The 22,357-nt window shown below is 31.0% G+C and overlaps 2 protein-coding genes and 1 non-coding gene across 3 annotated transcripts; 2 read left to right on the forward strand and 1 right to left on the reverse strand.

Moving 5' to 3' along the window:
* The first annotated feature begins 7,307 nt into the window (after positions 1-7,307).
* Positions 7,308-9,885, forward strand: LOC125202091 (acyl-lipid omega-3 desaturase (cytochrome b5), endoplasmic reticulum). Its single transcript, XM_048100421.2, has 8 exons — positions 7,308-7,741; positions 7,801-7,890; positions 7,965-8,031; positions 8,110-8,202; positions 8,306-8,491; positions 8,591-8,671; positions 9,175-9,312; positions 9,465-9,885. The coding sequence occupies exons 1-8, from the start codon at positions 7,428-7,430 to the stop codon at positions 9,645-9,647; spliced, it is 1,152 nt and encodes a 383-aa protein (XP_047956378.1). The 5' UTR covers positions 7,308-7,427; the 3' UTR covers positions 9,648-9,885.
* Positions 9,886-18,480: 8,595 nt separating this feature from the next.
* On the forward strand, positions 18,481-19,738 carry LOC125202558 (uncharacterized). The gene is made up of 2 exons (XM_048100977.2): positions 18,481-19,147; positions 19,249-19,738. Exons 1-2 carry the CDS (start codon positions 18,580-18,582, stop codon positions 19,569-19,571), a joined length of 891 nt encoding a protein of 296 aa, XP_047956934.1. The 5' UTR covers positions 18,481-18,579; the 3' UTR covers positions 19,572-19,738.
* A 345-nt stretch (positions 19,739-20,083) lies between these two features.
* On the reverse strand, positions 20,084-20,156 carry TRNAE-CUC (transfer RNA glutamic acid (anticodon CUC)). The gene has a single exon. It is a non-coding gene; the product is annotated as a tRNA-Glu (tRNA).
* Between the last annotated feature and the right edge of the window lie 2,201 nt (positions 20,157-22,357).

The following is a 22,357-nucleotide window of genomic DNA, read 5'->3' on the forward strand; positions in this document are numbered from 1 at the left end:
AAATACTAAACTTCTCATCTCATGTCATTCACATCACTACAATCACATATCTATTTCTATTTTTCCCACTCTACTCGTATTGAATCTTGGGCGACTATGGTATGCGATATTACCATCACATGTTAATATCGGGCCTTGAATCGGGACATGTTGGACTATGGTATGAGATATTACCATCACATGATGCAGCAGCGATGACGCGTTTCTTCTACAAATTTTGTATCGCTGATGTCATGCATGCATGCATCATCATGCATAATAGTATGATAGAGTCGAGAATTAAGGTGAAGGTGTCACCAATTAGGGCGACGAGGACGCTGGACCTAGCTCGGTGGCTCCGGTGTAGTCCAAACTCCCCAAAATCGGGGTTTACCAGTCGGCTCATTGAAGTTCTAGTGGCAACCACTAACTACAATGGGCGAGGAACAAGCGTATGCTCAGCTCCAACGCGATATGATCGAAGAAATTTGGTCACGTTACCGTTGAAACTTATTTGTACTTTTTTTTTAGTTTGTTTCTCGTTGTATTTTTTCGGCATATTAATATGGCGGAGATTTTCATATTGTGTTCTTAACTTTATGTTATTTTGCTATTTTATTTTATAACAAAACAAATATAAAAATAATGGTGAAATAAGGATAAGTATATTTATAGGGTAGTTTTTATGGCGCTATTATAAGTGCTTGGGCTGAAAGATAAAATGCTAACGTGACAGGGATCATGAGGATGGACGAATGTAAAAGCGTCATGATTGCCTTCGATTCATGTTAATTTATAATTTTGATTCTGGAATACCAAATTCATAACTTAATTTTTAATAAACATATACTATTAGCTTATTCTAATTTTAATAATAGCGTTTCTTTTTTATTGCAAAGTTCTTCTAAACCATAATCTATAAAGTATGGTTTCAACATTCTTCTGATTAAATTCACGCAAACTCAATAATTCTATCTTCTTGGTGGCAGTATTTTTTATATATTCTTTTCAATTCACTGATATTAATATTTGTTTTTCTACAATTCTTCATATTTAGTTGATTAGTTTATTATGAGAAATTAAGAATGAGAATGCGTAAAAAACACGCTATACATTGTAATTAGAATTTCTTTTTTACTGGGCTTTGAATGATTATGATTTACTGCACTAGTGTAATATTTCAATTTATGTATTGGCTTAATTTTGCGGTAAAGTATTTAATAGAATTACATGTTAATATTCATACGTACTTTTCACTAGAACCCAATTTAATTAGTTAACCTTTGACGAAAATATATGCCATGCTATTACTATAAAATGCGAAAATATATATGATAGCTATAGTATTTGTTTGGCCATTTTCGTCAGCCTTCACCTTTGGCATTTCATACGTTTGGAAATGTATATGATACATCGAATCTGGTACATAACTTTATTGAATTGTTGGCATCCACCTTTTTGGTCGAATGAATATACATGCAATATCAAATTCATGTTAGTTAGTATAATATTTTTTATTTTATTCGAAAGAAAATGATCATTATATCAAACAAGAAAAAACCAACAAAATAATTGTATCCCTCAATCCATTAATTAGTTGGAAATTCAGCAGTCAAAACAATCGAACTCAATGGGTTAATTTCCCACAAATTGCGCCAAAACGTGGAACACTCCTTTCACAAGACCAAATCCAGCAATAATCATAATAATATCGTGAATAATAATTTAAATGAGATCGTTGAATACTTCAACTGATTTATGACCATAAGAAAGTAAAATCATAATTAATATGTAAAATTATTGTATCTACAACTGTGAAGATATTAATCATTAAAGGTATTCGAATTAATCAGGGAAATATAAGAAAATCAAATTAAATTCGTTTATAGTAGTATAACTAAATTTGAACACTTATAATCTCAAGAGTAATAAATATATATCTGATGGTCCCAAAATTTAAATAGTTTTATATCGTTAAAAACACATTTGTGAAAATGACAACAACCCAAGATTTATTTGTGTCTACATAAATAGATAGATAATACGACGTTTGAACTTATAATAGTATATATTAATTTTAGTTCATCAAATCAAATTTAATTAATGATTTTAGTTTATTTATTTTGAGAATGTGACGTAAAGTAGGGGAAGTGATTAAAACTATCAAAATATTTATGTCGTATGTCTTTCATATGAATATGATACAAATCTAATTTGGTAACGTATCGAAATACTTTGGGAAAAAATAAGAGCTCCCATAACATAAACAATTATGAATTGTGATTTACAATTTGTATATCAAGACTTCAAATCCACTAATCTCTCTAAGAGTAATAAGTCTCTATTTTTACAATAGTTAGTAACTCTATATATTGATGAAGATTTGAGTTTAATTTATAAAATTCTAACTATGAACAACTTTATTACTAGTATTTTATAGGAGTATATAATTGTATGACGTATATGTGTACTAGAATAATTTAGCTTGTAAATATAAAAGATCGATGGCGTGGCATGTCGTCGCACCTATGTATCTTTATTGCCAACTAAATGCGTTACAAGAAAACTTCTTGTCATTTAAGGAAACTAACCAAAAATAGCCGAGTATACTGTCCAATCTAAATACTAGAATTGTAGTCCAAACAAAAGAGTTTAATAATATAAACTTTATTTTTTTGGGGTTTTTATGTTCGACACTGCAATTAATTGATCGTTATCACGGCTGAATTTTCCTAATGCAGTAAAAGTTTCAATTTGATTAAAATAGTGTTATCATAGTTTGAGTTGCCTACACTTCACGAAGTTTTTATATAGTATTTTCTTAGGGGGTGAACTTTTTTAAGAGGAAAAACTTTGTTTTATAGAGCGAGGATACACTTAATTTACTTGAGAAGGTGAAAGATATTTTCTTTTGTGAGATTAAATTTTTTGAAATAAAAATTAAAAATTCGAAAGTGTTACCTTACCGTTATGCCATCGTTAAATCTAGGGTTGGATAGATACAGTATACCTTACTGAAACCGTCATACTCATGGGCGGACGCAGAAATAAATATGAGTAGGGGCTAAATTTTCAAAATTTTATGTAAAATTAAATTTTCATGTAATTCAAATTATTATTAGGGGCTTTTATATATCAATATGCTCAAAATATGAATAAATTTTAAAATATTATAATAGAAAAATATTGAAAACTTAGGTTCATTAGGGGCTAAAGCCCTTCCTCCTTTACATGTGGGTCCGCCAGTGGTCATACCGTATACCTTATCGAAAATTCAGTATGCAAAAAAAAATTATACCTTTACCTTACTGAAATTTTCCGTATACCATACTTCGGTATACCTTATTTTCGGTATGACGAATTTTCATACCGATACCGTACCTCATTTTCGGTGTATCATACTTTTGTGGTATGCCTGACTTTCAACATCAATGAAAATAGAATATTTGAATTTTTAGAATATTATATATATTTTTATAATTTTAAAAATATATTTTGTATAATTATAATTATATTTCACAATAGATTTTATAATTTAAAAATATATAAAACATATTTTATATATAATTATATTTATATTTTACGGTATATACCGAATTTCGGTTTGCCACGGTATACCACAGTATGAAAAATTCATACTGTTGCCTTACCGAAATCTTTCAGTAATGTATCATATCATACCGTAAATTACGGTATACCGAAAATTCAATATTTTCAATATTTTTTGGTACGATAAGACTTGTATTTCGATATTTTTTTCCCGGCCCTAGTTAAATCACGCTATAATACATGTTGATGCTAGAATGTTTAATATTGACCAATAGGTATGAAATTCCTTATAATTTACTTTAGTATAATTTCCCAAACCTTCACTTATATTATATTGGTGAATGGAGGGAGTAATATCCTAGTATAATTATTGAATATGGAGTAGTAACTTACTGAATTATAACAAAAATGTACTCCACATGCATTAAAACGCAGCCAAACTATAAAGCTAAAATTACTAATATGTATATACATACAGTCAAATTATAAAGCTAAAATTACTATCAATATGTATATACATGTACATGTGTGTGTAGACTTTCGAATCTATACGCATTTCATTAAATTTAATGTGGGTTCCACTCTATAGTATAGAGAAACCAGACCCCCTAATATTTTCATAAAATCTGCCACTTTACATTAACATACTTTTATCAGTGCCAGTATTTAACACGTGACGGGTATTACCGTTTTTGACAATTAGTTATAGTATGTATGAATTTGATTGTAAAGAATAAGTATGTAAAAAGCCGATAATAGATTTATCCTTTTAATCGAAAAGAGATAATATAGATGTACATAAATTGCACGTGTACACAATATATTTAAAATTTTAAATATAAGTGAATTTAATTAAAATTTAGTTTTGTTATTTATTGTATTATATGTAGCAATAATAAATAAGTGATATAGAATATTTATGTCAAATCGTAACTTGATTTCGAATTTCATTCGAAATTAATAATACAATATTTAATATAATTTTTTTCTTTCTTAAATTTACAAATATTTAAGTTAAAATTTCATTTTTTTTTTCGATGTGTTGCAAAATGATTAGTATGAAATTTATTTTAAATTAATTAATGTTTATAAATCGATTTTCAATGTAAAATGTTAAAAAAGTTCGATTATGTAAGCACAATTATGTACATTTATCACTGCCCTGAAAGAAATAACTAACATATTTAATAAATGTTAATTATTATAAATCAAATTAACTTAGTAGACTCATCCCTGCACTAAGCTTATTTTTTTTAACACAATAGTATAACATACTGTATATAGAATAATTAAAACATGGTATCCGTTGTACGCCTTGTTTGCATGTGACAGTACTTCGAAATCGATATAGTATTTGCTAAAGGAGACAGGCGGATCTGATATTGTTGTTGTTTGTTAATTTGTTTTGTCATTTGTTAGATTTTCTATTTCTCTTTTAATAAATCATGTTTATTTTGTGATGATTAGATAGTCACCATTCACTAAGACTCTGCTATGCGTTTTTGCCTGTAAGCAATTTTACATTGAAATAATTAAACATATATAGTAATCATATGTTCAAATTATGCGATTTCTCACTAATTTAAAATAGATAATTTTAATATTAAAAGTGCAAATAAAAATATCATTGTTATTTAAATAAAAAAAAATATTGATTTCTGATGAATCTCATAACTTTTAATATTGAAAATATAAAATAACAACTTTCCATTTTTTTAATTATTCCATAATGATCTAAATCATAACTAATGTGTCACAAACCACGATATTTCGGATTTTTCTGAACATGATGCGCATTTATATTTTAAATATGCAGAGTTTTATAAGCTTTAAACTGTCATTATACGATATATTTAAACTAACAAACATATTTATGCATGCCTAGAATAATTAAAGTATATGTTAACAATAATCACTACTATATAATTAACTCTCAGGCCTTGTTCGTATAAAAAACTCCATGGGGACGATTGTAACAAAATATCTACATAATTATATATGAATTTATTTCCTTCCGTATTAATTCATTTAAAAAAGTACTATACAATATGTTAGCCTTCCTGTTATAAAAACTACTATAATCTATAGCTGGCACTAATTAATTGGCAATTGGTTTAGAGCATTTAATATTAAAGGACTGATTGAACCAATAACAACTCATAATCTAGTTACAAATTAAATTACCTACTTCAGAAGGCAAATAAATATAATTGCTCCACAACCAGTAATAAATATTCCAATCACATCTCACTTTTATTTGACTTTAGTTTTTTCCGTACAAAGAAAAGTTTTCAATTTTAACGTCGTATACTCCTTTCATCCATCAATACTAATAGCACGTTTAATTGGACATAAATTTTAAGAAATATAATAGAAAATTTATTAAAAATATTAGTGAAAGGTTATGTTCTATATTTATATATTAATTTTATAATAAAATGTAAGTAAGATAAAGTAAATGGAAAGTGAGATCTAAAACTAAAAGTAGTAAAAAAACAAATAAGGAATTTATTTGTCTGGCATATGAAATGACAAAATGAAAAGTTTATTGGTGAACGGATATAGACCATTTCCAGATTAGTCCATTGGAATATACGTCAGTTTTAATTTGAGAGAATTCATTCTCGTAATAAACATAAAATTATTAACACATTAAAATTTTGTGCACTTGTAGTATATGACAACTCATACAAGTCACCTTTAGTTTTGAACTTCAAATACTACTCCTACACTATTTAAGGAGTAATTGATACTAATACCATGAATTATACTCCAATTTATTATATATCAATACAATTACTTTATGTTATACTATAATAAACACAATTTAGAATAATAACTTAACTAGCAGAACATGTCGAGATATCGAAATATTCAAATATAGATCCAAATCCATCTTCTCCTACATTAAAAAAAGAAAAATCGCATATACTTTACTACAGTACATAAATAAGCACTCAAGGTTGGATCTAGGATCGGACATGCCACGACTATCACCCGAGTATTATTTATTGTTATTATTGCCCTTTTTATGTACAAAAACATAATTTCACTTGTACAAATTTATTCATAAATTCAAAAATTATAATTTTACTCGTTTATTTATAAAATAATCTTAACTCCTTGTTTAATGTACTCCCTTCATCCCAAATTTTGTTGCTTATTTTCATTTCACTCCAAAAAGTTTGCCACATTTCATTTTCATCATTTTCAGAAGTGGAACTCACATTCCACTAATTTATTCATACTCACATTTTATAATAAACTTAATATATAAATATAAAATATATATTCCACCAATTTTTTAGTTTACGTAGTACTTATATTTTATGGTGTGGAAAAAGAACATTAAATATGAGTTTAAATCATGAACAAAAAAAATTAATACTCTTACTACTATCATTTACTCCCTCCGTCCCTGATAATTCGATCCAGTATTCCATTTCGGGTCATCCCACATAATTTGTCCCACTTCACTTTTACCATTTTTGGCAGTGAATCCCATATTCCACTAACTCATTCCTACTCACATTTTATTATAAAAATAATACTTTAAAAGTAGGATCCACATTCCACCAATTTTTTCAACTCACTTTCCATTAGATTTCTTAAAACCCGTAGTGCCGGGTCAAAATGTCCCAATTATCTGGGACGGAGGGAGTAGTATATTTTACACCCACATACGAAAAATCACGATTAAAAAAAAAAGCAGATCTGCGAAACCCCATATACGTACATTTTGTAAATAGAGGTAGTAATTCACAGTATTCTCTGTCCTCCACAAATGTGAACACGTATATGAATTCCAGTCTATATATACGCATACATGCCCCACTCACTCACGCCTATTCCATTCCTTTTGTAACTGAAAACTCTCGATTCGAAACCCCCTCCGGAAAATGGCCGTCTCTTCCGGTGCCGACGCTGAGCACCACGGCCACGCCCAATACGAGCACCTCGGCAAGCGCGCCGCCGACAAATTCGACCCGGCCGCGCCTCCTCCGTTCAAGATCGCCGACATCCGCGCCGCCATCCCGCCGCATTGCTGGGTCAAGGACCCCCTCCGCTCCCTCAGCTACGTCGCCTGGGATGTGTTCGTCGTCGCCGCGCTCCTCGCCGCCGCCGCCTTTTTCGACAGCTGGATCTTCTGGCCCATCTACTGGGCCGCCCAGGGCACCATGTTTTGGGCCTTGTTCGTCCTCGGCCACGATTGGTAATACTAATCCCATTTTTAGTAATACTGAAATTACTACTAATTTTGATTTATTGCAGTGGGCACGGGAGTTTTTCGGACAATACCACGCTGAATAACGTGGTGGGACATGTACTACATTCCTCAATTCTTGTACCTTATCATGGATGGTTAGTCTCCCACTTTAAATTAATTTTTTTTAGAAATTTCAATGAGTAATATAGATCTGCATTTTACTACGTAGGCGAATAAGCCATCGAACACACCACCAGAATCATGGTCATGTGGAGAACGACGAGTCATGGGTTCCGGTAATTAACATTTTTTAAATAAATTTGGAATTGGAAAATGGAAATGGATGTTTAAATAATTGCATTTGCATTTTGCAGCTGACTGAGAATTTATACAAGCAGCTGGATTTCTCCACCAAATTCTTGAGATACAAAATCCCATTCCCCATGTTTGCCTACCCCCTATACTTGGTACTCTTTTTTCTCTCTCATACTAATATAAGTTATAAATTCACATTAATTTCCAAGACATAGGAAATTACTAAAAGATTGAATTGAATTGATTTAATTTCAGTGGTATAGAAGCCCCGGAAAAAGTGGATCTCACTTCAACCCATATAGTAGTTTGTTCAAACCCAATGAGAGAGATTTGGTGATCACTTCCACCATATGTTGGGCTGCAATGGTTGCTTGTCTCCTCTATGCTTCCACCATTGTTGGCCCAACCATGTTGTTCAAGCTCTACGGCGTTCCTTATTTGGTAACAACAATATTAAATTATTACTACTACTTCATCAAACTCAATTACTATCATTTTATTAGTATATATATATATTCTATTTCAATATTTATGGGACAGATATTCGTTGTGTGGTTGGACACGGTTACATATCTGCACCACCATGGTTACGACAAGAAACTCCCTTGGTACCGCAGCAAGGTAGTACTATTATTATTATGTACTAAATTAATTTTAATTTTAATTTCACTCCTGTCACTACCATATGTTCCCTGGTATTAATGTTGCATTGCCATTGTCAACACAAATATCTATGTTCGATCAACTATTATAGTATTATTTGTTTGGCTTAAAAATCCCACTTACCCATTAATTACTTTCTAATACTAGTGCTTTTTTAGTTTTCATTTCCCAAAGTATTTATATTTGCTTTTTACCTAGATCTACCTTTATTAATTTTCCCTAATTCTTTTAATAACTTGGTTATGTCTTTTGGTTACAATTAGAAAGAGAATCGGGCCCAGTTGTCCAAAACTCTGACTATTCACTGTATAGTTTAATTGTATGGTAGTATTAAAGTGGTCCAGTCAAAGAGTGACAATGTCCACTCAAAATATCATGAATTGGTTTATTCTAAATCTAGATCGTTCATTCTGCTTCACAAGTAGTTGTAGTAATTTATGCCTTTTGTCTTGTAATTGCAGGAATGGAGTTATTTACGTGGAGGATTGACGACAGTAGATCAAGACTATGGAATATTCAACAAAATTCACCACGATATTGGCACCCATGTTGTTCACCACCTATTCCCTCAGATCCCACATTACCATTTAGTGGAGGCGGTGAGAATTAATAGATCTCTAATCATTAATTAATTATCTAATTAAACCCTAATCATGTGGCCAACACTGGCATTATTACCGTTTATTTGTCCCTTTGTATGATTTTTTTATTTTAAATTAATTGATGAAATAAAATACAATGGATTTTGCAGACGAGGGAGGCGAAAAGGGTGCTCGGAAATTACTACAGAGAGCCCAGAAAATCTGGAGCCGTTCCGTTTCACTTGGTTCCGACGTTGTTGAAAAGTCTAAGTAGAGATCATTATGTGAGTGACAATGGAGACATAGTTTACTATCAAACAGATGGAGAACTATTTTCTTCTAAAGAGATTTAGTGATGGGCTCTAAACACCAAAGCATAGTAGATTTATTTAAACTAGCTTTTTGGGGCCACATTATTTTCACAAGACAAATAATTGTGTGCAACAATAAGCCTTTTAAATAACTGTAGTAAGTTTTTTAGGTTGCAGTTTTGCTCTCCCTTGTTTTTTTGTCTTTCCTTATGTTCAATTATGTAATGTTGCTTTAAATAAAGTTTACTTGTTGTATTATCAAACAAATTTTTTTTTTTTGTTTGTTTGTTTCGTTACTGCTTTATGATGTTTTTAACTATTTATGGAGTAGTAATATTGATTAATAGATGTGATTATTTCAACAATAATTAGAAAAATATCTGGACATCCGGTGATGGAGTACATTTTGTAATTTACAAACTTTCATTGTAAAATTCGAAAAATATCAGGAGATCTGACGATGGAGTGCATTTTGTAATTTACAAACTTTCATTGTAAAATTAGAAAAATATGTACTACTAATTTTCTACCAACTAATCAACCATTTAGTTCTTGCTTGAAATAAAGTGTATAGTTTGGTGGCATTAATTAAGTTCCGCCAATTTGTTTGCTTTTTCTTGGTCGGTGATGTATATGTTCGATACCAATAAAAAACTGAATAAACTTTAACATGGTGAATAATTCAAAAAAAATAAACGAAGAGTGAAAAATGAAATATTACAAACAACTGTGCATGCACTTTTTATAATGTGAAAATGAATGGTGGATACATAATGATGTTGGAATAATAGAAAATAAATTAGGTTTTTTTTGGAGTGTAGCCAAAATTTAACTTGGGCAAATATATTATAACAAACCTTGAATAATTGAGAGAAGGCCTTTAGAGGAAAATTTAAATAAACTAGAAGGAAAATGTATTTATGAGAGTCATGTCGCTTCGATGCCAATGATTTTCAAAAAGTTCGATTTTTTCCACGAACATTGATATTGACAAATAATATCATGAACTTTACCTGGAGTATGTTATTTCTCATTAATAAAAAAATTCCGGTATATTAATAGATTGAATAACAAATTTGGAGGGTGTGCTTCAAGAAAAACTATTCTCAAAGATTGAAAATCTTGAAACTCTCGAAGTTGTTGTCGAGAAATTACGAAAAAAATCCATATCTTGATATTATTTGTCGGAAAGTTTTCATTGGTGGAAAATGACAAATTCGGGATAAAGTTTGTGATATTATTTGCCAATTTCAAAGTTCGTAGGAAAAATCCAACTTTTTAAAAGTTACATGATACTCCCTCCGTCCGCCATTAGGAGTCCATGGGCGGCACGAGTTTTAAGAAATGCTAAGAAAAGTGAGTTGAAAAAAGTTAGTGGAATAGGGGTCCCACTTGTATATATTAGTTTTAAATGAAATGTGAGTGGAATGAGTTAGTGGAAGGTGGGACCCTATTACCATTTATGGCAAAAGTGAACCGGGACTCTTATTCGCGGACGGACTAAAATGGAAAAAACGAGACTCTTATTCGCGGACGGAGGGAGTATTAGGTAACAATATCCCTAAATATTATCTAAATTTAGATGTAATGTAGAATTCTTTAGCATTATGTTAGAGGAGTGATCAATTGCTAACTAATTAGCAATCTCAAACTAAGACTAAATCTTAGCCATTAGATTAGAAGATCTAGTGGTTGAAATAATGCCACATGGATTATATTTTTAATTAAAAAAATTAATAAATAAAATTAGAGGGTATTAATGTCAATTCTCTCTCATTAAAATCATCTTAAAACTTTAAATTTACGTAACTTTCTCGATTTAAATTATTTTTTCGCAAAAAATTTATCAAATTAAAGATAATTTTATAAGGATTCCAACGAGATCTCAATTGCATATTCCGACGACGTTCGGATGATGAAATTTGATATATTTTATTTTAGTTTTCGTAAATGTTGATACCCAGATTTTTATCAACAAATACATCAAAAAAATCTCAATAGAACCATGTAAAAATCTCAATAAATATGTGTTTTGATATTTTCTTGTACTAGTGTTGATATTCTTATGTCATATTGTTGATATTTGTAATACACTATGTTGATATAAAAAAACATTTATGAAAATTATCATATGATAACATAATGACGATATTACCCTTTTGTTGATATTTTGTCTACTATTTATTGAGATTCGTAAGATTTAATCTCATCCACTCATTTTAAAATTTAAGAGTGGAGATTTGGTCTTGATTTTGGATTAGGGTGCTATACGCATTAGAATATGACCCGAATAAAATATATACATAATTGGTAGAAGAATCAGATATACAACTATGTAGAATTCTTAAGATATTATGCAATAAAATATCTAAACTTTTATATAACAAAATCTAGATATTTAGAATATAAAAAATAATTGAGTAGAAACTTTTAGGATATAGAATGAATGCTTATATATGGGTGTATTATATCATTTTGTACAACTTGTATGGGGTTATTGTTGTATCACCAAGCAAGATCATTGTATCCACATAGACTAATTAGCTACTCAAGTAGCTCAAATTATTTTCCTTCACTATCTAGACTATAAAAAATATTGGTTTTTTTATTAAATCCTAATTTTTTAAAAAATAAATCAAAGCAAATAATAATTAGTAATAAAACAAAGCGAATAACAAATTATGAAAAACGAAGAGTTGAAGAAACAGAGTTGGCGACTCACAGCAATTCCAAACTATGCTCACAAGGGTTTCAAGATCTATTAAGTTATGACAAAAGTAAAACTATATCTTCTCTTGAAGTACACAATATGTAGAGCACAACTTAAAACCGAAGTATCTTCAGGAATCAAGTTAATAACTCCTTAGAGCTCATAAGATACAAAACTTCACAAAAAGCTCAACTCTCTCGACTTTATTGATAAAGGTGTTAAAAAATCTTATTTCAAATTAAACTATGCATCTCTAAAATCCACATGCATTCATAAGATGATCAATCAAATAAATATATAACCACAAGAGAAATTGAAATAACTACATGAGCCAAGACATAGAAAAAGGAATTCAAATAAACATAGAAATCATTGCATCTCTTCGAGGGTAATCCAAGCATTTCATAACATGAGTCAAATAATTAATGAAATAAAACATGATAAAACCAAACTAAGTACACCCTTGATCAAAAGAATTACGATTGTATGAACGAGGTGGAATTAGGGGTGGGTCGATACGATATATCGTATCGAAAACGTTGTATCGTGTATCGTATCGAAAATATCGATATGAAAGAATTCCATATCGTTATCGTATCGAAAGTTTCGATATATCGAACTTTCGACATAAAAAAATTTCATATCGTTATCGTATCGATATTTCGATATATCGTTAAATATCGATATATATCGAAAATAAAATATCGATATATACCGAAAATATCGATATATCGAAAATTTTCAATATATATCGTATTTTCGATATAAAACGATATATCGCGATATAAGGAAATTCATATCGTTATCGTATCGAAAACTTACGATACGATATCGTATCGTATCGAAAATTACGATATATCGAAAATTCGATAATTTTTCGATATTTTTCAATACGATACGAGCGCTATATCATTTTTTCGGTATTTTTTCCCAGCCCTAAGAATGATGGGGAGGACTCCTTTCCTCAATGATTCAATATCTACGTTATTTTCTCTCTCTAGAATGTGTATATGATGGGGAATGCTCTCAAAACCGTGTAGGAGTTGTATATATAGAGCCCCAAGTTGCTAAACATGATCAGAGTGTGAAAAAATCCCTCAAAGAAAGAAGGTAATTTTCCATGTTTTTCTTGGTAGGCCCGCTTGGCTATGTGACAGGGCTTCACCCGGGCTGCTTGGCCCTTTTGGACAGCACGCAGTTTTCGTTAAACAGGCATAACATTTTCTGTAAAACTCCGATTGAGACGTACAAGATCTACGCAAAACTCTTTCAAAAACGAAAAAATTGATGTCAGCTATTTAGGAATCAACATTGTACTCCTTTATCCCTTCAATGCTCAACAAACTTGTCCAAACAACTAATTAGTGTATAATTGACTTAAATACCTAATTCAATCTATGAAACTCAATAATAAAACACGTCAATCTACTACTATTAAAACTTAGGATTCCCTCCGTCCTATAGTAGATGTCACACTTGGGATATGACACGAGATTTTATGAAATGTTATTTTGTGTATTAAGTGGTGAGAGGAAATATAATTTTATAATTGATGTGAGAGAATTTTTTCAAAAAAAGTAAATGTGACATTTTTTATGAGACAAACTAAAAAACGAAGAGAGTACAAAATAACAACTCTATCCCCTCTAAACTATATTGATCGTCGTGCATATCCCTGATTTCATCAAGTTGATACCAAACACAGCTCACGTTAAACTCTACTTACATACGTCATATATTAAGCAATCTTTCATGAGACAATGAAATAAGGCCTTAAATTTTTTTGCATGTTTGTTTATTTAAAATTATTGTTAGATATTTTTTTATCATAGAACTCCAAGAAAAAATTCAATATATAATAAAAAATGGATCAAATTAATTTATTATTTTAAAATAAAATGGATAAAAAATAACTTAATTTTAAATATAGGAAAGTATTTTAAAATTAATAAAATAAAATATAAACTATATGATAAAAGATACTACTACTTGAACTCTAAAACAAAGTATATAATGTATGATGTAATCAGAAAACCTGAAATATAGAATTGAAAATTCAATATAAACTGTAAATAACAAAAAAAAAGTTTGATTTATGTGAGATTCAATCTCTCACCTCACTCAACAAGACAAACACAGAATTGTTGAGGACCATATACCCTGTGTAGTGTGTCTCCGCCTCTGACTATTTTAGTGTTCCAAATAATCATAGGTTGTACATAGAATGTTTATTGATGAAAAGTATGAACAATTAATTAATTTATAACACCCAAAAAATCTACTCCATAAGATGAAAATTAGTGACTATAAATTAGGTGATAAAACTTAATTGGCTTTGGCCTTTTGAATTTGACACAAGATGTTTACAAGTCAATTTTATATGTTTAAACTCTAAATGAGACAATGTTCAAATGTCTGTTTTGGTCTTTCAAAATCCGGACGATATGAATAGCTAATCAGTTTTGGTGTTTCAAGCATGAAACGAGATGATGCCCACATTTCAACTCTAATTTTTTCATTCTAAATGAGGTGATGCTTATAAGTTCGTTTTGATGTTTTAAAGGTGGGATGATGTTCACAGATTATTTCAATTCTTTCAAGCTCCAGAATCCAGATGAGATGCTGCTTAGAAGTTAGTTCTAATTTTCAAACTTTATACCGGATGGTACTTAGTTATTACTCTTTCTGTCTCACTCAATATGTTCACTTTTCCTGTTTAGTTTGTTTCATTTTAGAAATAAATTCTTGTCACTTCATTAAATTTCAACTATCTTTTTTTCTCTCAATTTACTCCACCTAATAACTCTTCCTAAAATCCCGTGTTACTCAACCACGTGCGATACTACAGTGTTGATCTTTCAAACCTTAAATGAGATAATACTCATATGACCAATGTGATCTTAAATTATTACGCATCCGTCAATTTAAAAAATAAGCAATTGCCAGCATGCAACACGCCAACCCTTGATTATATCCCGCATCAAATTTACGTAATCTTCTTCTTATTTTTGTGAAATCTACAGTCTAACATCTATTTTTCTTTTATAAAAATGATATCTCCATTCCATAAATCAAAATAGTTATAAATTCGCGAAAATGAATGAAATTATTATTACTCCATTTGAATTGTACCACCAATCTAGATCAAATCAAATTAATCATAAAATAATTCCTATAAGTTTATTTCATACTCCATTCGTTCATGATTAAAAGTTCCATTTCTAAATAGCGCGGGTTTTAAGAAATGTTAAGAATAGTGAGTGGAAGAAAGTTAGTGGAATAGGGGTCCCACTTGTATATATTGGTTTTAAATGATATGTGAGTGGAATGCGTTGGTGGAATGTGGGGTCTCTTTACCATTTATGGTAATTATGAACCGGGACTCTTATTCGTGGACGGACCAAAATGAAAAAACGGGACTCTTATTCGTAGACGGAGGGAGTAAACTATAACTTATATAAAGACAATTTTTTAATGTTATGATAATATAAAGCAACTACTCCTTGAATTTCAACATATGATCATACGCTAATCAAGTGATTCTTCCTTGCTTGCTTTTGCAGTGTTTGAATTATTCTTGTGTTTTTCTCATTCAGATTGATTAGTTTTTTATGAATGCTGTTAGAGTTAATTTTGATTGATTGGGATATGAAATAAATAACTAGAAACTAGGATAATTCACTATTTAATTAATAGAATTCAAGAGAGTTAGAGGTTTTATATGAGATTTTTAGGTTTAATGTTATTTGGAATTAAATGTGTTAAGTATTTAAAGGAGACTTTTATAGGTTTGTGTTAAAATAACAACACCTCTTAAAGTGACACTGTGACACTACGTATCCAACAATATTATAAACGCTACACAACAATAGTATAAACGTTAGACAACAATAGATTGCTGTCTAGCGTATTGGATATTGCTGGCCGAGAAAAATTGATGTCTAACGTATTGGATATTGTTGGCCGAGAAAATTCACCCTTGAGCATTTTTTATGATTGCCACATGGCAGTTGATTATTCGTCCACATGTACAAATGATTGGCTAGGAATGGTGGTATGGTGTTACTTTAAGAGGCGTTGTCATTTTAACGCACCACGACTTTGATCACATCTAATGTATGAATTTCCCATCTCATGATAACATTAAACTACTCCATATCAATTTTTAAAAGTGATTTTTTTAATGTAAAATATTTTCTTCTTCCTAAAATGCGGCAGCCATTTTTATTCTTTCAAATCTTCTGCAAGTGTTCTATTCTCAAAATTTGTTCGGCCCCATCATATCATTCAGCTCTAGCGATTTAGTCATTTAGTCTTCAATAATATCTAAATAAAATTTAAATGAAAAAATCTTGTTGGGAGGGGCTTAACATTCCCTGCTTTATCTACTAATTTGAATTTAATATTTTTTTTTCTCAATTCTATTACATCAATTTTGTATTAAAATTCATGTCGGTACTTAAAATCTGGAATGGGAGTGACTGCTGCACATCCAACTCCAATAACAAAATGTTTGGCTGCGCATTGCTTTTTGATAGAATTTCGTGAACGGTTACATTTACAAGATTTAATATTAAACTCCAAAAACAAAATGTTATACTGCAATTATCGTGGTAATAATTAAATGATTTAAATTGGTTAAGTTACTTATTAGTTTCATAAGCATTTGTGATATTTATGTTACAATTATAAGGTGTAGTTGTAGCAAGTGGAGTATATGATTGGTTGCGGTAATAAATGATAATTATATGAACAAGTAATTACATGTACAATAATAAATCATGATTTACTCGATAGGTCCACGCCCAAATTACTTTTAGATAATTCATGATTCATAAAGAAATATGGTTGTATCTATGACTTATATGCATCTTTACATTTATTTTTACTCAATTCAAAAGGCTGTAATTTATAAAACATGATCAAGGTAAAGAATGCAATATACAAGGTTTTCATCTAATTACCACTATAAAAAAGAAGTCTATGCTTCGAAAGTGCTCGATATATCATATTTTACTGAACACTTTGGTACTCGTTAACCAGTTATTTTTGTGGTGTGGTGAGTGTGATGTGGATGGCCATGGATAATGAATAAGCCAATCGGATGTAAAAACATGAGATCACAGTCCCGTTCTATCCATCACAACAAGTGGTTCAATTATTTGTGTACATTATATTTTTAGCAAACAATATTTGTGGTAGCTAATGCAATTTAATTATTTCATGTGATTTGTATTTCAAGAGGGCGGCACGTGAAGCTAATTGTCTTCCTCCTCAACGCCAAAGCTTCATATATGTGCCCTCGGTAAATTTTAATTTAGCCCAATTAATTTTAATTATTACCGTTTAATTTAGATTCATTGCAAGTCTACAAATACAAGGTACATGATTATTTCTTCTTTTTGAATTACACATGCTATATCATTTCTCGAGTTAATGTAAAAAGATTCTTAGTTTGCACAAGAACTTTTAATTTTATAAAATTTTACGCGACATTTCAAACATTGCAATGAGTCACAACTTTTTCTTCTCGCAAAACTAACCTTGTTAGCTTCTTCCCGCCACTTGAGCATTAACAAATCGAGTGTAATACTGGATGCCTGAGAATAACAAGGTTATATGGTTGTATTTTGGTGATATTGACTTAAGTGATGCATGTAATGTCAACTAGTAGGTGACCAAAAGAGATATACTCCGTAAAAACGCTAATACTCGTACGTGACTAAAAAATTATTGAAATGTTAATAAAATAAAAAGCGATAATATTTGCAAAGTTTGAAATGTTGGGTTCAAATGTAAGAAAATTGAACGGTTGAGGATTTGTATAAATGACATCTGAAGAGCAAAGCATAGATCTCCTCTCTGCAAACAATAGACATGGGACCAAGACAAGAATCAAGAAAACAAATTGTCCACCTCTGCTTTATTGGTTGCAAAAGTAGCAATATGTTTTTTCAAAAGGACAAACAAAACTGCAGCAATTGACAATTGGAGAGACTTGGCGTGGGAAACACCACTCTTTTTCTTTCTCCATCACCTTTGCTAGCTAATCACTCTCACATTCAAACTCAAAAGCCCGCCACCCCCCCTACCCCTACCCCACCCCCACCCCACCAAAAATAATTCAAATTCTCTATTTCCTTTTTCCCTTTTCCTCTCTACACTTTTTCCTTACTTGGTTTTCAAATTCAACACCTCTTTTTGTCCCCTCTTTCCTCGATCATTCATTTCTCTAATAATTTGTCACTTGCTCTGATCCATTAGATGAGGCCTACGCCTTCGCCTTCGTGTTCGTCTCCTTCGTCGTGTGGAGGCCGGGGCGGGAGAATCACGTCCCCCGGCTGCTTATCAAGAATCCTGAGACGCATTCTCTGCTTCAGCAACCTCCCCTTGTGCTCTTTCGATCATTTCCGAGCAGACGAGAGTCAGAGCCCGGGGCAGACTAGTGCCCCGGGCTCTACTCCAGGAGTAGTGGCCCGACTCATGGGACTGGACTCACCAGTCCCACGAGCCGGGCCAGTTCATGAGGAGATCGCGGCTAACAAGCTGAAGACACCGGTGAGGCGGCTGCGCGACCTCCCTCCCTATCAAGAGCTCGAAGACGACAAATTCTTCATACTAAGCTTTGAAAAGAGGCGCCAGAGGAAGTCGAAAAAGAGAGAGGGTTTAGAGGGGAAGAACAAAGAGAATGAGAATCCAGAAAAATCCAAGAGAAAAATGGGCAAAAAATATGCAGTCTCGTTTGAAAATGAAGGTGATTCAGAAAATTCAAGCCCAAATTCTGTTCTTGAATTTTTGGGGTATTCAGCTGATCAAGAATCTGTTTCTTCAGGTTTGTAAAATTCACATTCACCATTTATCATGAAAATTAATATACTTATTAGTAAACTTATTTTTTTTGTTTTTGGTTCAAAAATTAAAAATGTGATGCAGGGGAAATTTCAAGATTGGCGAATTCGAAGACGAGGAGGCCGTTGTCGGAGGAGCTCGAGAGCTGCGGAGAGTCCAACGGGAAGCTCTCAAACGACAGAGTCGAGCGAGAAGAGGAAAACATGGTGAGGAGATCCTACTCCAATTATTATGCAAACATTGGTGGAATCGGAAAATTGGCTGCAATGGAGATTGTGAGAACAAGTTGGTTGCATGATGGATTACTCACAAATAAGCATTGTGTATTGGAGATTGGTAGGGATGTTGCATCAAGTATATTAGATCATCTACTAGAAGAGCTTCTTACTAACATAGGAAAATTTTGACTAGTTTGTAACATATATTTCGCCTATTTGTAATATAGTAGTAGTAATATAACAAGAGAAATAGTATAGTTTGATAATTTCATTGAGATCGACTTGTAGTATATTGTCTAATTGTAATCACTAATTGGAAATGAATCAATATAAAGTGGAGTAGTTGCAAATTTAAATCGATCCTAATAAGTTGCTTCTGTAAAATTGTTATTATTAGAATTAGATTCTGTTTATGTTTATCAGCAGTCGAAAATTGGGGCGGGCCGGGCTGTTTACTGCATATATATGAGAGCTCGGCCCATCTACATAGCTCATTATTTTATTTAAAAAGAAGTTTAATTATGTTACAAATGTCCCATATTTTTTTATAACGAAAGAGAAAAAAAATATGAAATAAATAAACCTTGAAATTGTTCCATCACTAGTTTTAGTGATTAATTTATATTTTCGTAAAATTGAGAGTGATTTCGAAAATGCAAATTTTTATTATTTTGACTTTTGTTTTTTTTTTCAAAAATGATTTCCGTTGCCGGGACTTGAACCCGGGTCTCTCGGGTGAGAGCCGAGTATCCTAACCAACTAGACTACAACGGATCGTTGATTTATTTACAGAGTTTATTTTTTAATTTTTTAATTAATATTTTCGACAATATACCATACTAAGTCCCTTTTGTATCAGTTTATATGAGGTTTTGATTGCAACGACGCACAATATTTTATATTTAACATTTTATCGAGTGAAACTTAGAAGAGCAAAATAATATAAAAATATTAAAGTTTTGGGCTGACCTATAAATCAATTGCTTATTTTTATGGGATAACGGCCTAATAGTACTAGTTTTCCGGTTCAGTTAAAACAAAATAAAGATAGTAGTATTATGTACCGGGTCATCTTCAATTGCTTAAAACATCGTAATCCAAAATCAAGACTAAATCTTAACCATTAGATTTCAAAATGAGTGGGTGAGATTAAATCTTACGAATCTCAATAAATAGTAGACAAAATATTAACACAGTTTTATTGAGATTTCACATGCATAATTTGAGATTTTACCTGCATTATATTGAGATTTTATATACATTATATTGAGATTTTTTGATATATTTGTTGATAAAAATATGCTTATCAACATATACGAAAACAGAAATAAAAATCATCAAATTTCATCATCCGAACGTCGTCGGAACATATGCAATTGAGATCTTGTTAGAATCCTTATAAAATTACCTTTAATTTGATATATTATTTGCAAAAAAATAATTTAAATCGAGAGAGTTACGTAAATTTAAAATTTTAGGATAATTTTAATAAGAGTGAATTAACATTAATACCCTTTAATTTTATTTAATACTCATTTAAATTTAAAATATAATCCACTTGACATTATATCAATCACTAGATCTCCTAATCTAATGGTTAAAAATTGGTCTTAATTTTGGATTGCTAATTAGTTAGCAATGGATCACTTTCTATCATGTACTAACTTAGAGCATCCACAGTAGGGGCGCTGCGGCGAGCGCCCCGATCGCGGCTAAGCCGCGGCTGTGTATTGTGGTGGAAGAGGCCGCCCCGGAGGCGGACAGCTTTTGTGGGGCGGAAGGGCTTTCGCCCCGAATGCGTCGAGGACGAGCCGGAGGAGAGAGAAACGCGGCGGTCGCCGATTTCCAATTTTTTTTTTTTTAATTTCAAATTTTTAATTGTTTTTTTTGCTTATTTTTATAAATATCCCACCAATGTTTAATTCCGACTCCGCCACCGAGTAGATGGTGGCGATGTTTTTATATGTTTTTTTTTATAAAATGTTCGTTGTACAATTTTCCGGTATCCATTAATACAACGAATATTTGGTCTCATCGCTTTTTTTAATTTTATTATTATCTCGTTTTCTAATTATTTTTAGTACGATAATTTTAATTCTAATTGAATTAAAATATACAAAGAATAAAAATAAAGTGAAATGTGGTTAACAAAAGTGTCCACTATTGATGCGGAAACTTTTTTTTATAGCCGTGGACAAATCAAAAGTGGCTATGGACAAAAAAAAAGAGAAGTGTCCAAGAAAAAGTGTCATGCTATTGTGGATGCTCTTGTAGTAACTTATTGGAAACATGCTTCGCTTAATTGAAATCAGAACTGATGGCATTTTTGCTATTATTTCTTATACTAATTACTAAATTTAAGGGGATAATTTTTTTAATGGAATTATTAACAAAAAATAAAAGCAAAATAAATCTTTGTTCTAACATATGCGCGTTCGAGTAGGATCTGTTATTAACGCTTTTTATGTGAAATAATTTTTTAAAACTTATGCAAGAGACGGTTAAAATATAAAAATATCAGCAGTAGTTCCTGGACTAAAAGTTAATATAAAAAACGGTCTTTTTGCACTGTTTCGAAACGAAAATGCCCTTTTGAGGGGTTTTGGAGGGTTTGAGCAATTTGGTCTTTTTATACTTTTAACATTTTAAATCTGATATTATTTCAGTTATGTACTAAATCTGATATTATTTCAAAATTATCATTCTTCTTCCCTTTTGTCATCCTTCACTTTGTTTCTTTATTTCAATATTAGATTTAATTTATAAAATTAAATTTTAAATTTTGATTTTTAAATATCAATAAATTTTTTTAAAATGTTAAAAATTGTAAAATTACCAAATTGCCCAAACCCTCCAAAACCCCTCAAAAGGGGGCATTTTCGTCTCGAAACAGTGCAAAATGACCGTTTTTTATATTAACCCTTAGTCCAGGGACTACTGGTGATATTTGTAAAGTCTAGAGAATATTTTCGAAA

This window comes from Salvia hispanica, chromosome 2 (genome assembly GCF_029641045.1).
Source record: "Salvia hispanica isolate PSC_SH4W2 chromosome 2, Shi_PSC_v1, whole genome shotgun sequence".
Classification (NCBI taxonomy): domain Eukaryota; kingdom Viridiplantae; phylum Streptophyta; class Magnoliopsida; order Lamiales; family Lamiaceae; genus Salvia; species Salvia hispanica.

What these genes read in the sequence shown, in the direction of transcription:
- LOC125202091 (XM_048100421.2), top strand. Translation starts at nt 7,428, where the DNA reads ATGGCCGTCTCTTCCGGTGCCGACGCTGAGCACCACGGCCACGCCCAA. An exon ending in CTTGTACCTTATCATGGATG is followed by an intron (nt 7,891 to 7,964) that starts GTTAGTCTCCCA and finishes TTTACTACGTAG; the next exon opens with GCGAATAAGCCATCGAACAC. An exon ending in ACGACGAGTCATGGGTTCCG is followed by an intron (nt 8,032 to 8,109) that starts GTAATTAACATT and finishes TGCATTTTGCAG; the next exon opens with CTGACTGAGAATTTATACAA.
- LOC125202558 (XM_048100977.2), top strand. Translation starts at nt 18,580, where the DNA reads ATGAGGCCTACGCCTTCGCCTTCGTGTTCGTCTCCTTCGTCGTGTGGA. An exon ending in TCAAGAATCTGTTTCTTCAG is followed by an intron (nt 19,148 to 19,248) that starts GTTTGTAAAATT and finishes AATGTGATGCAG; the next exon opens with GGGAAATTTCAAGATTGGCG.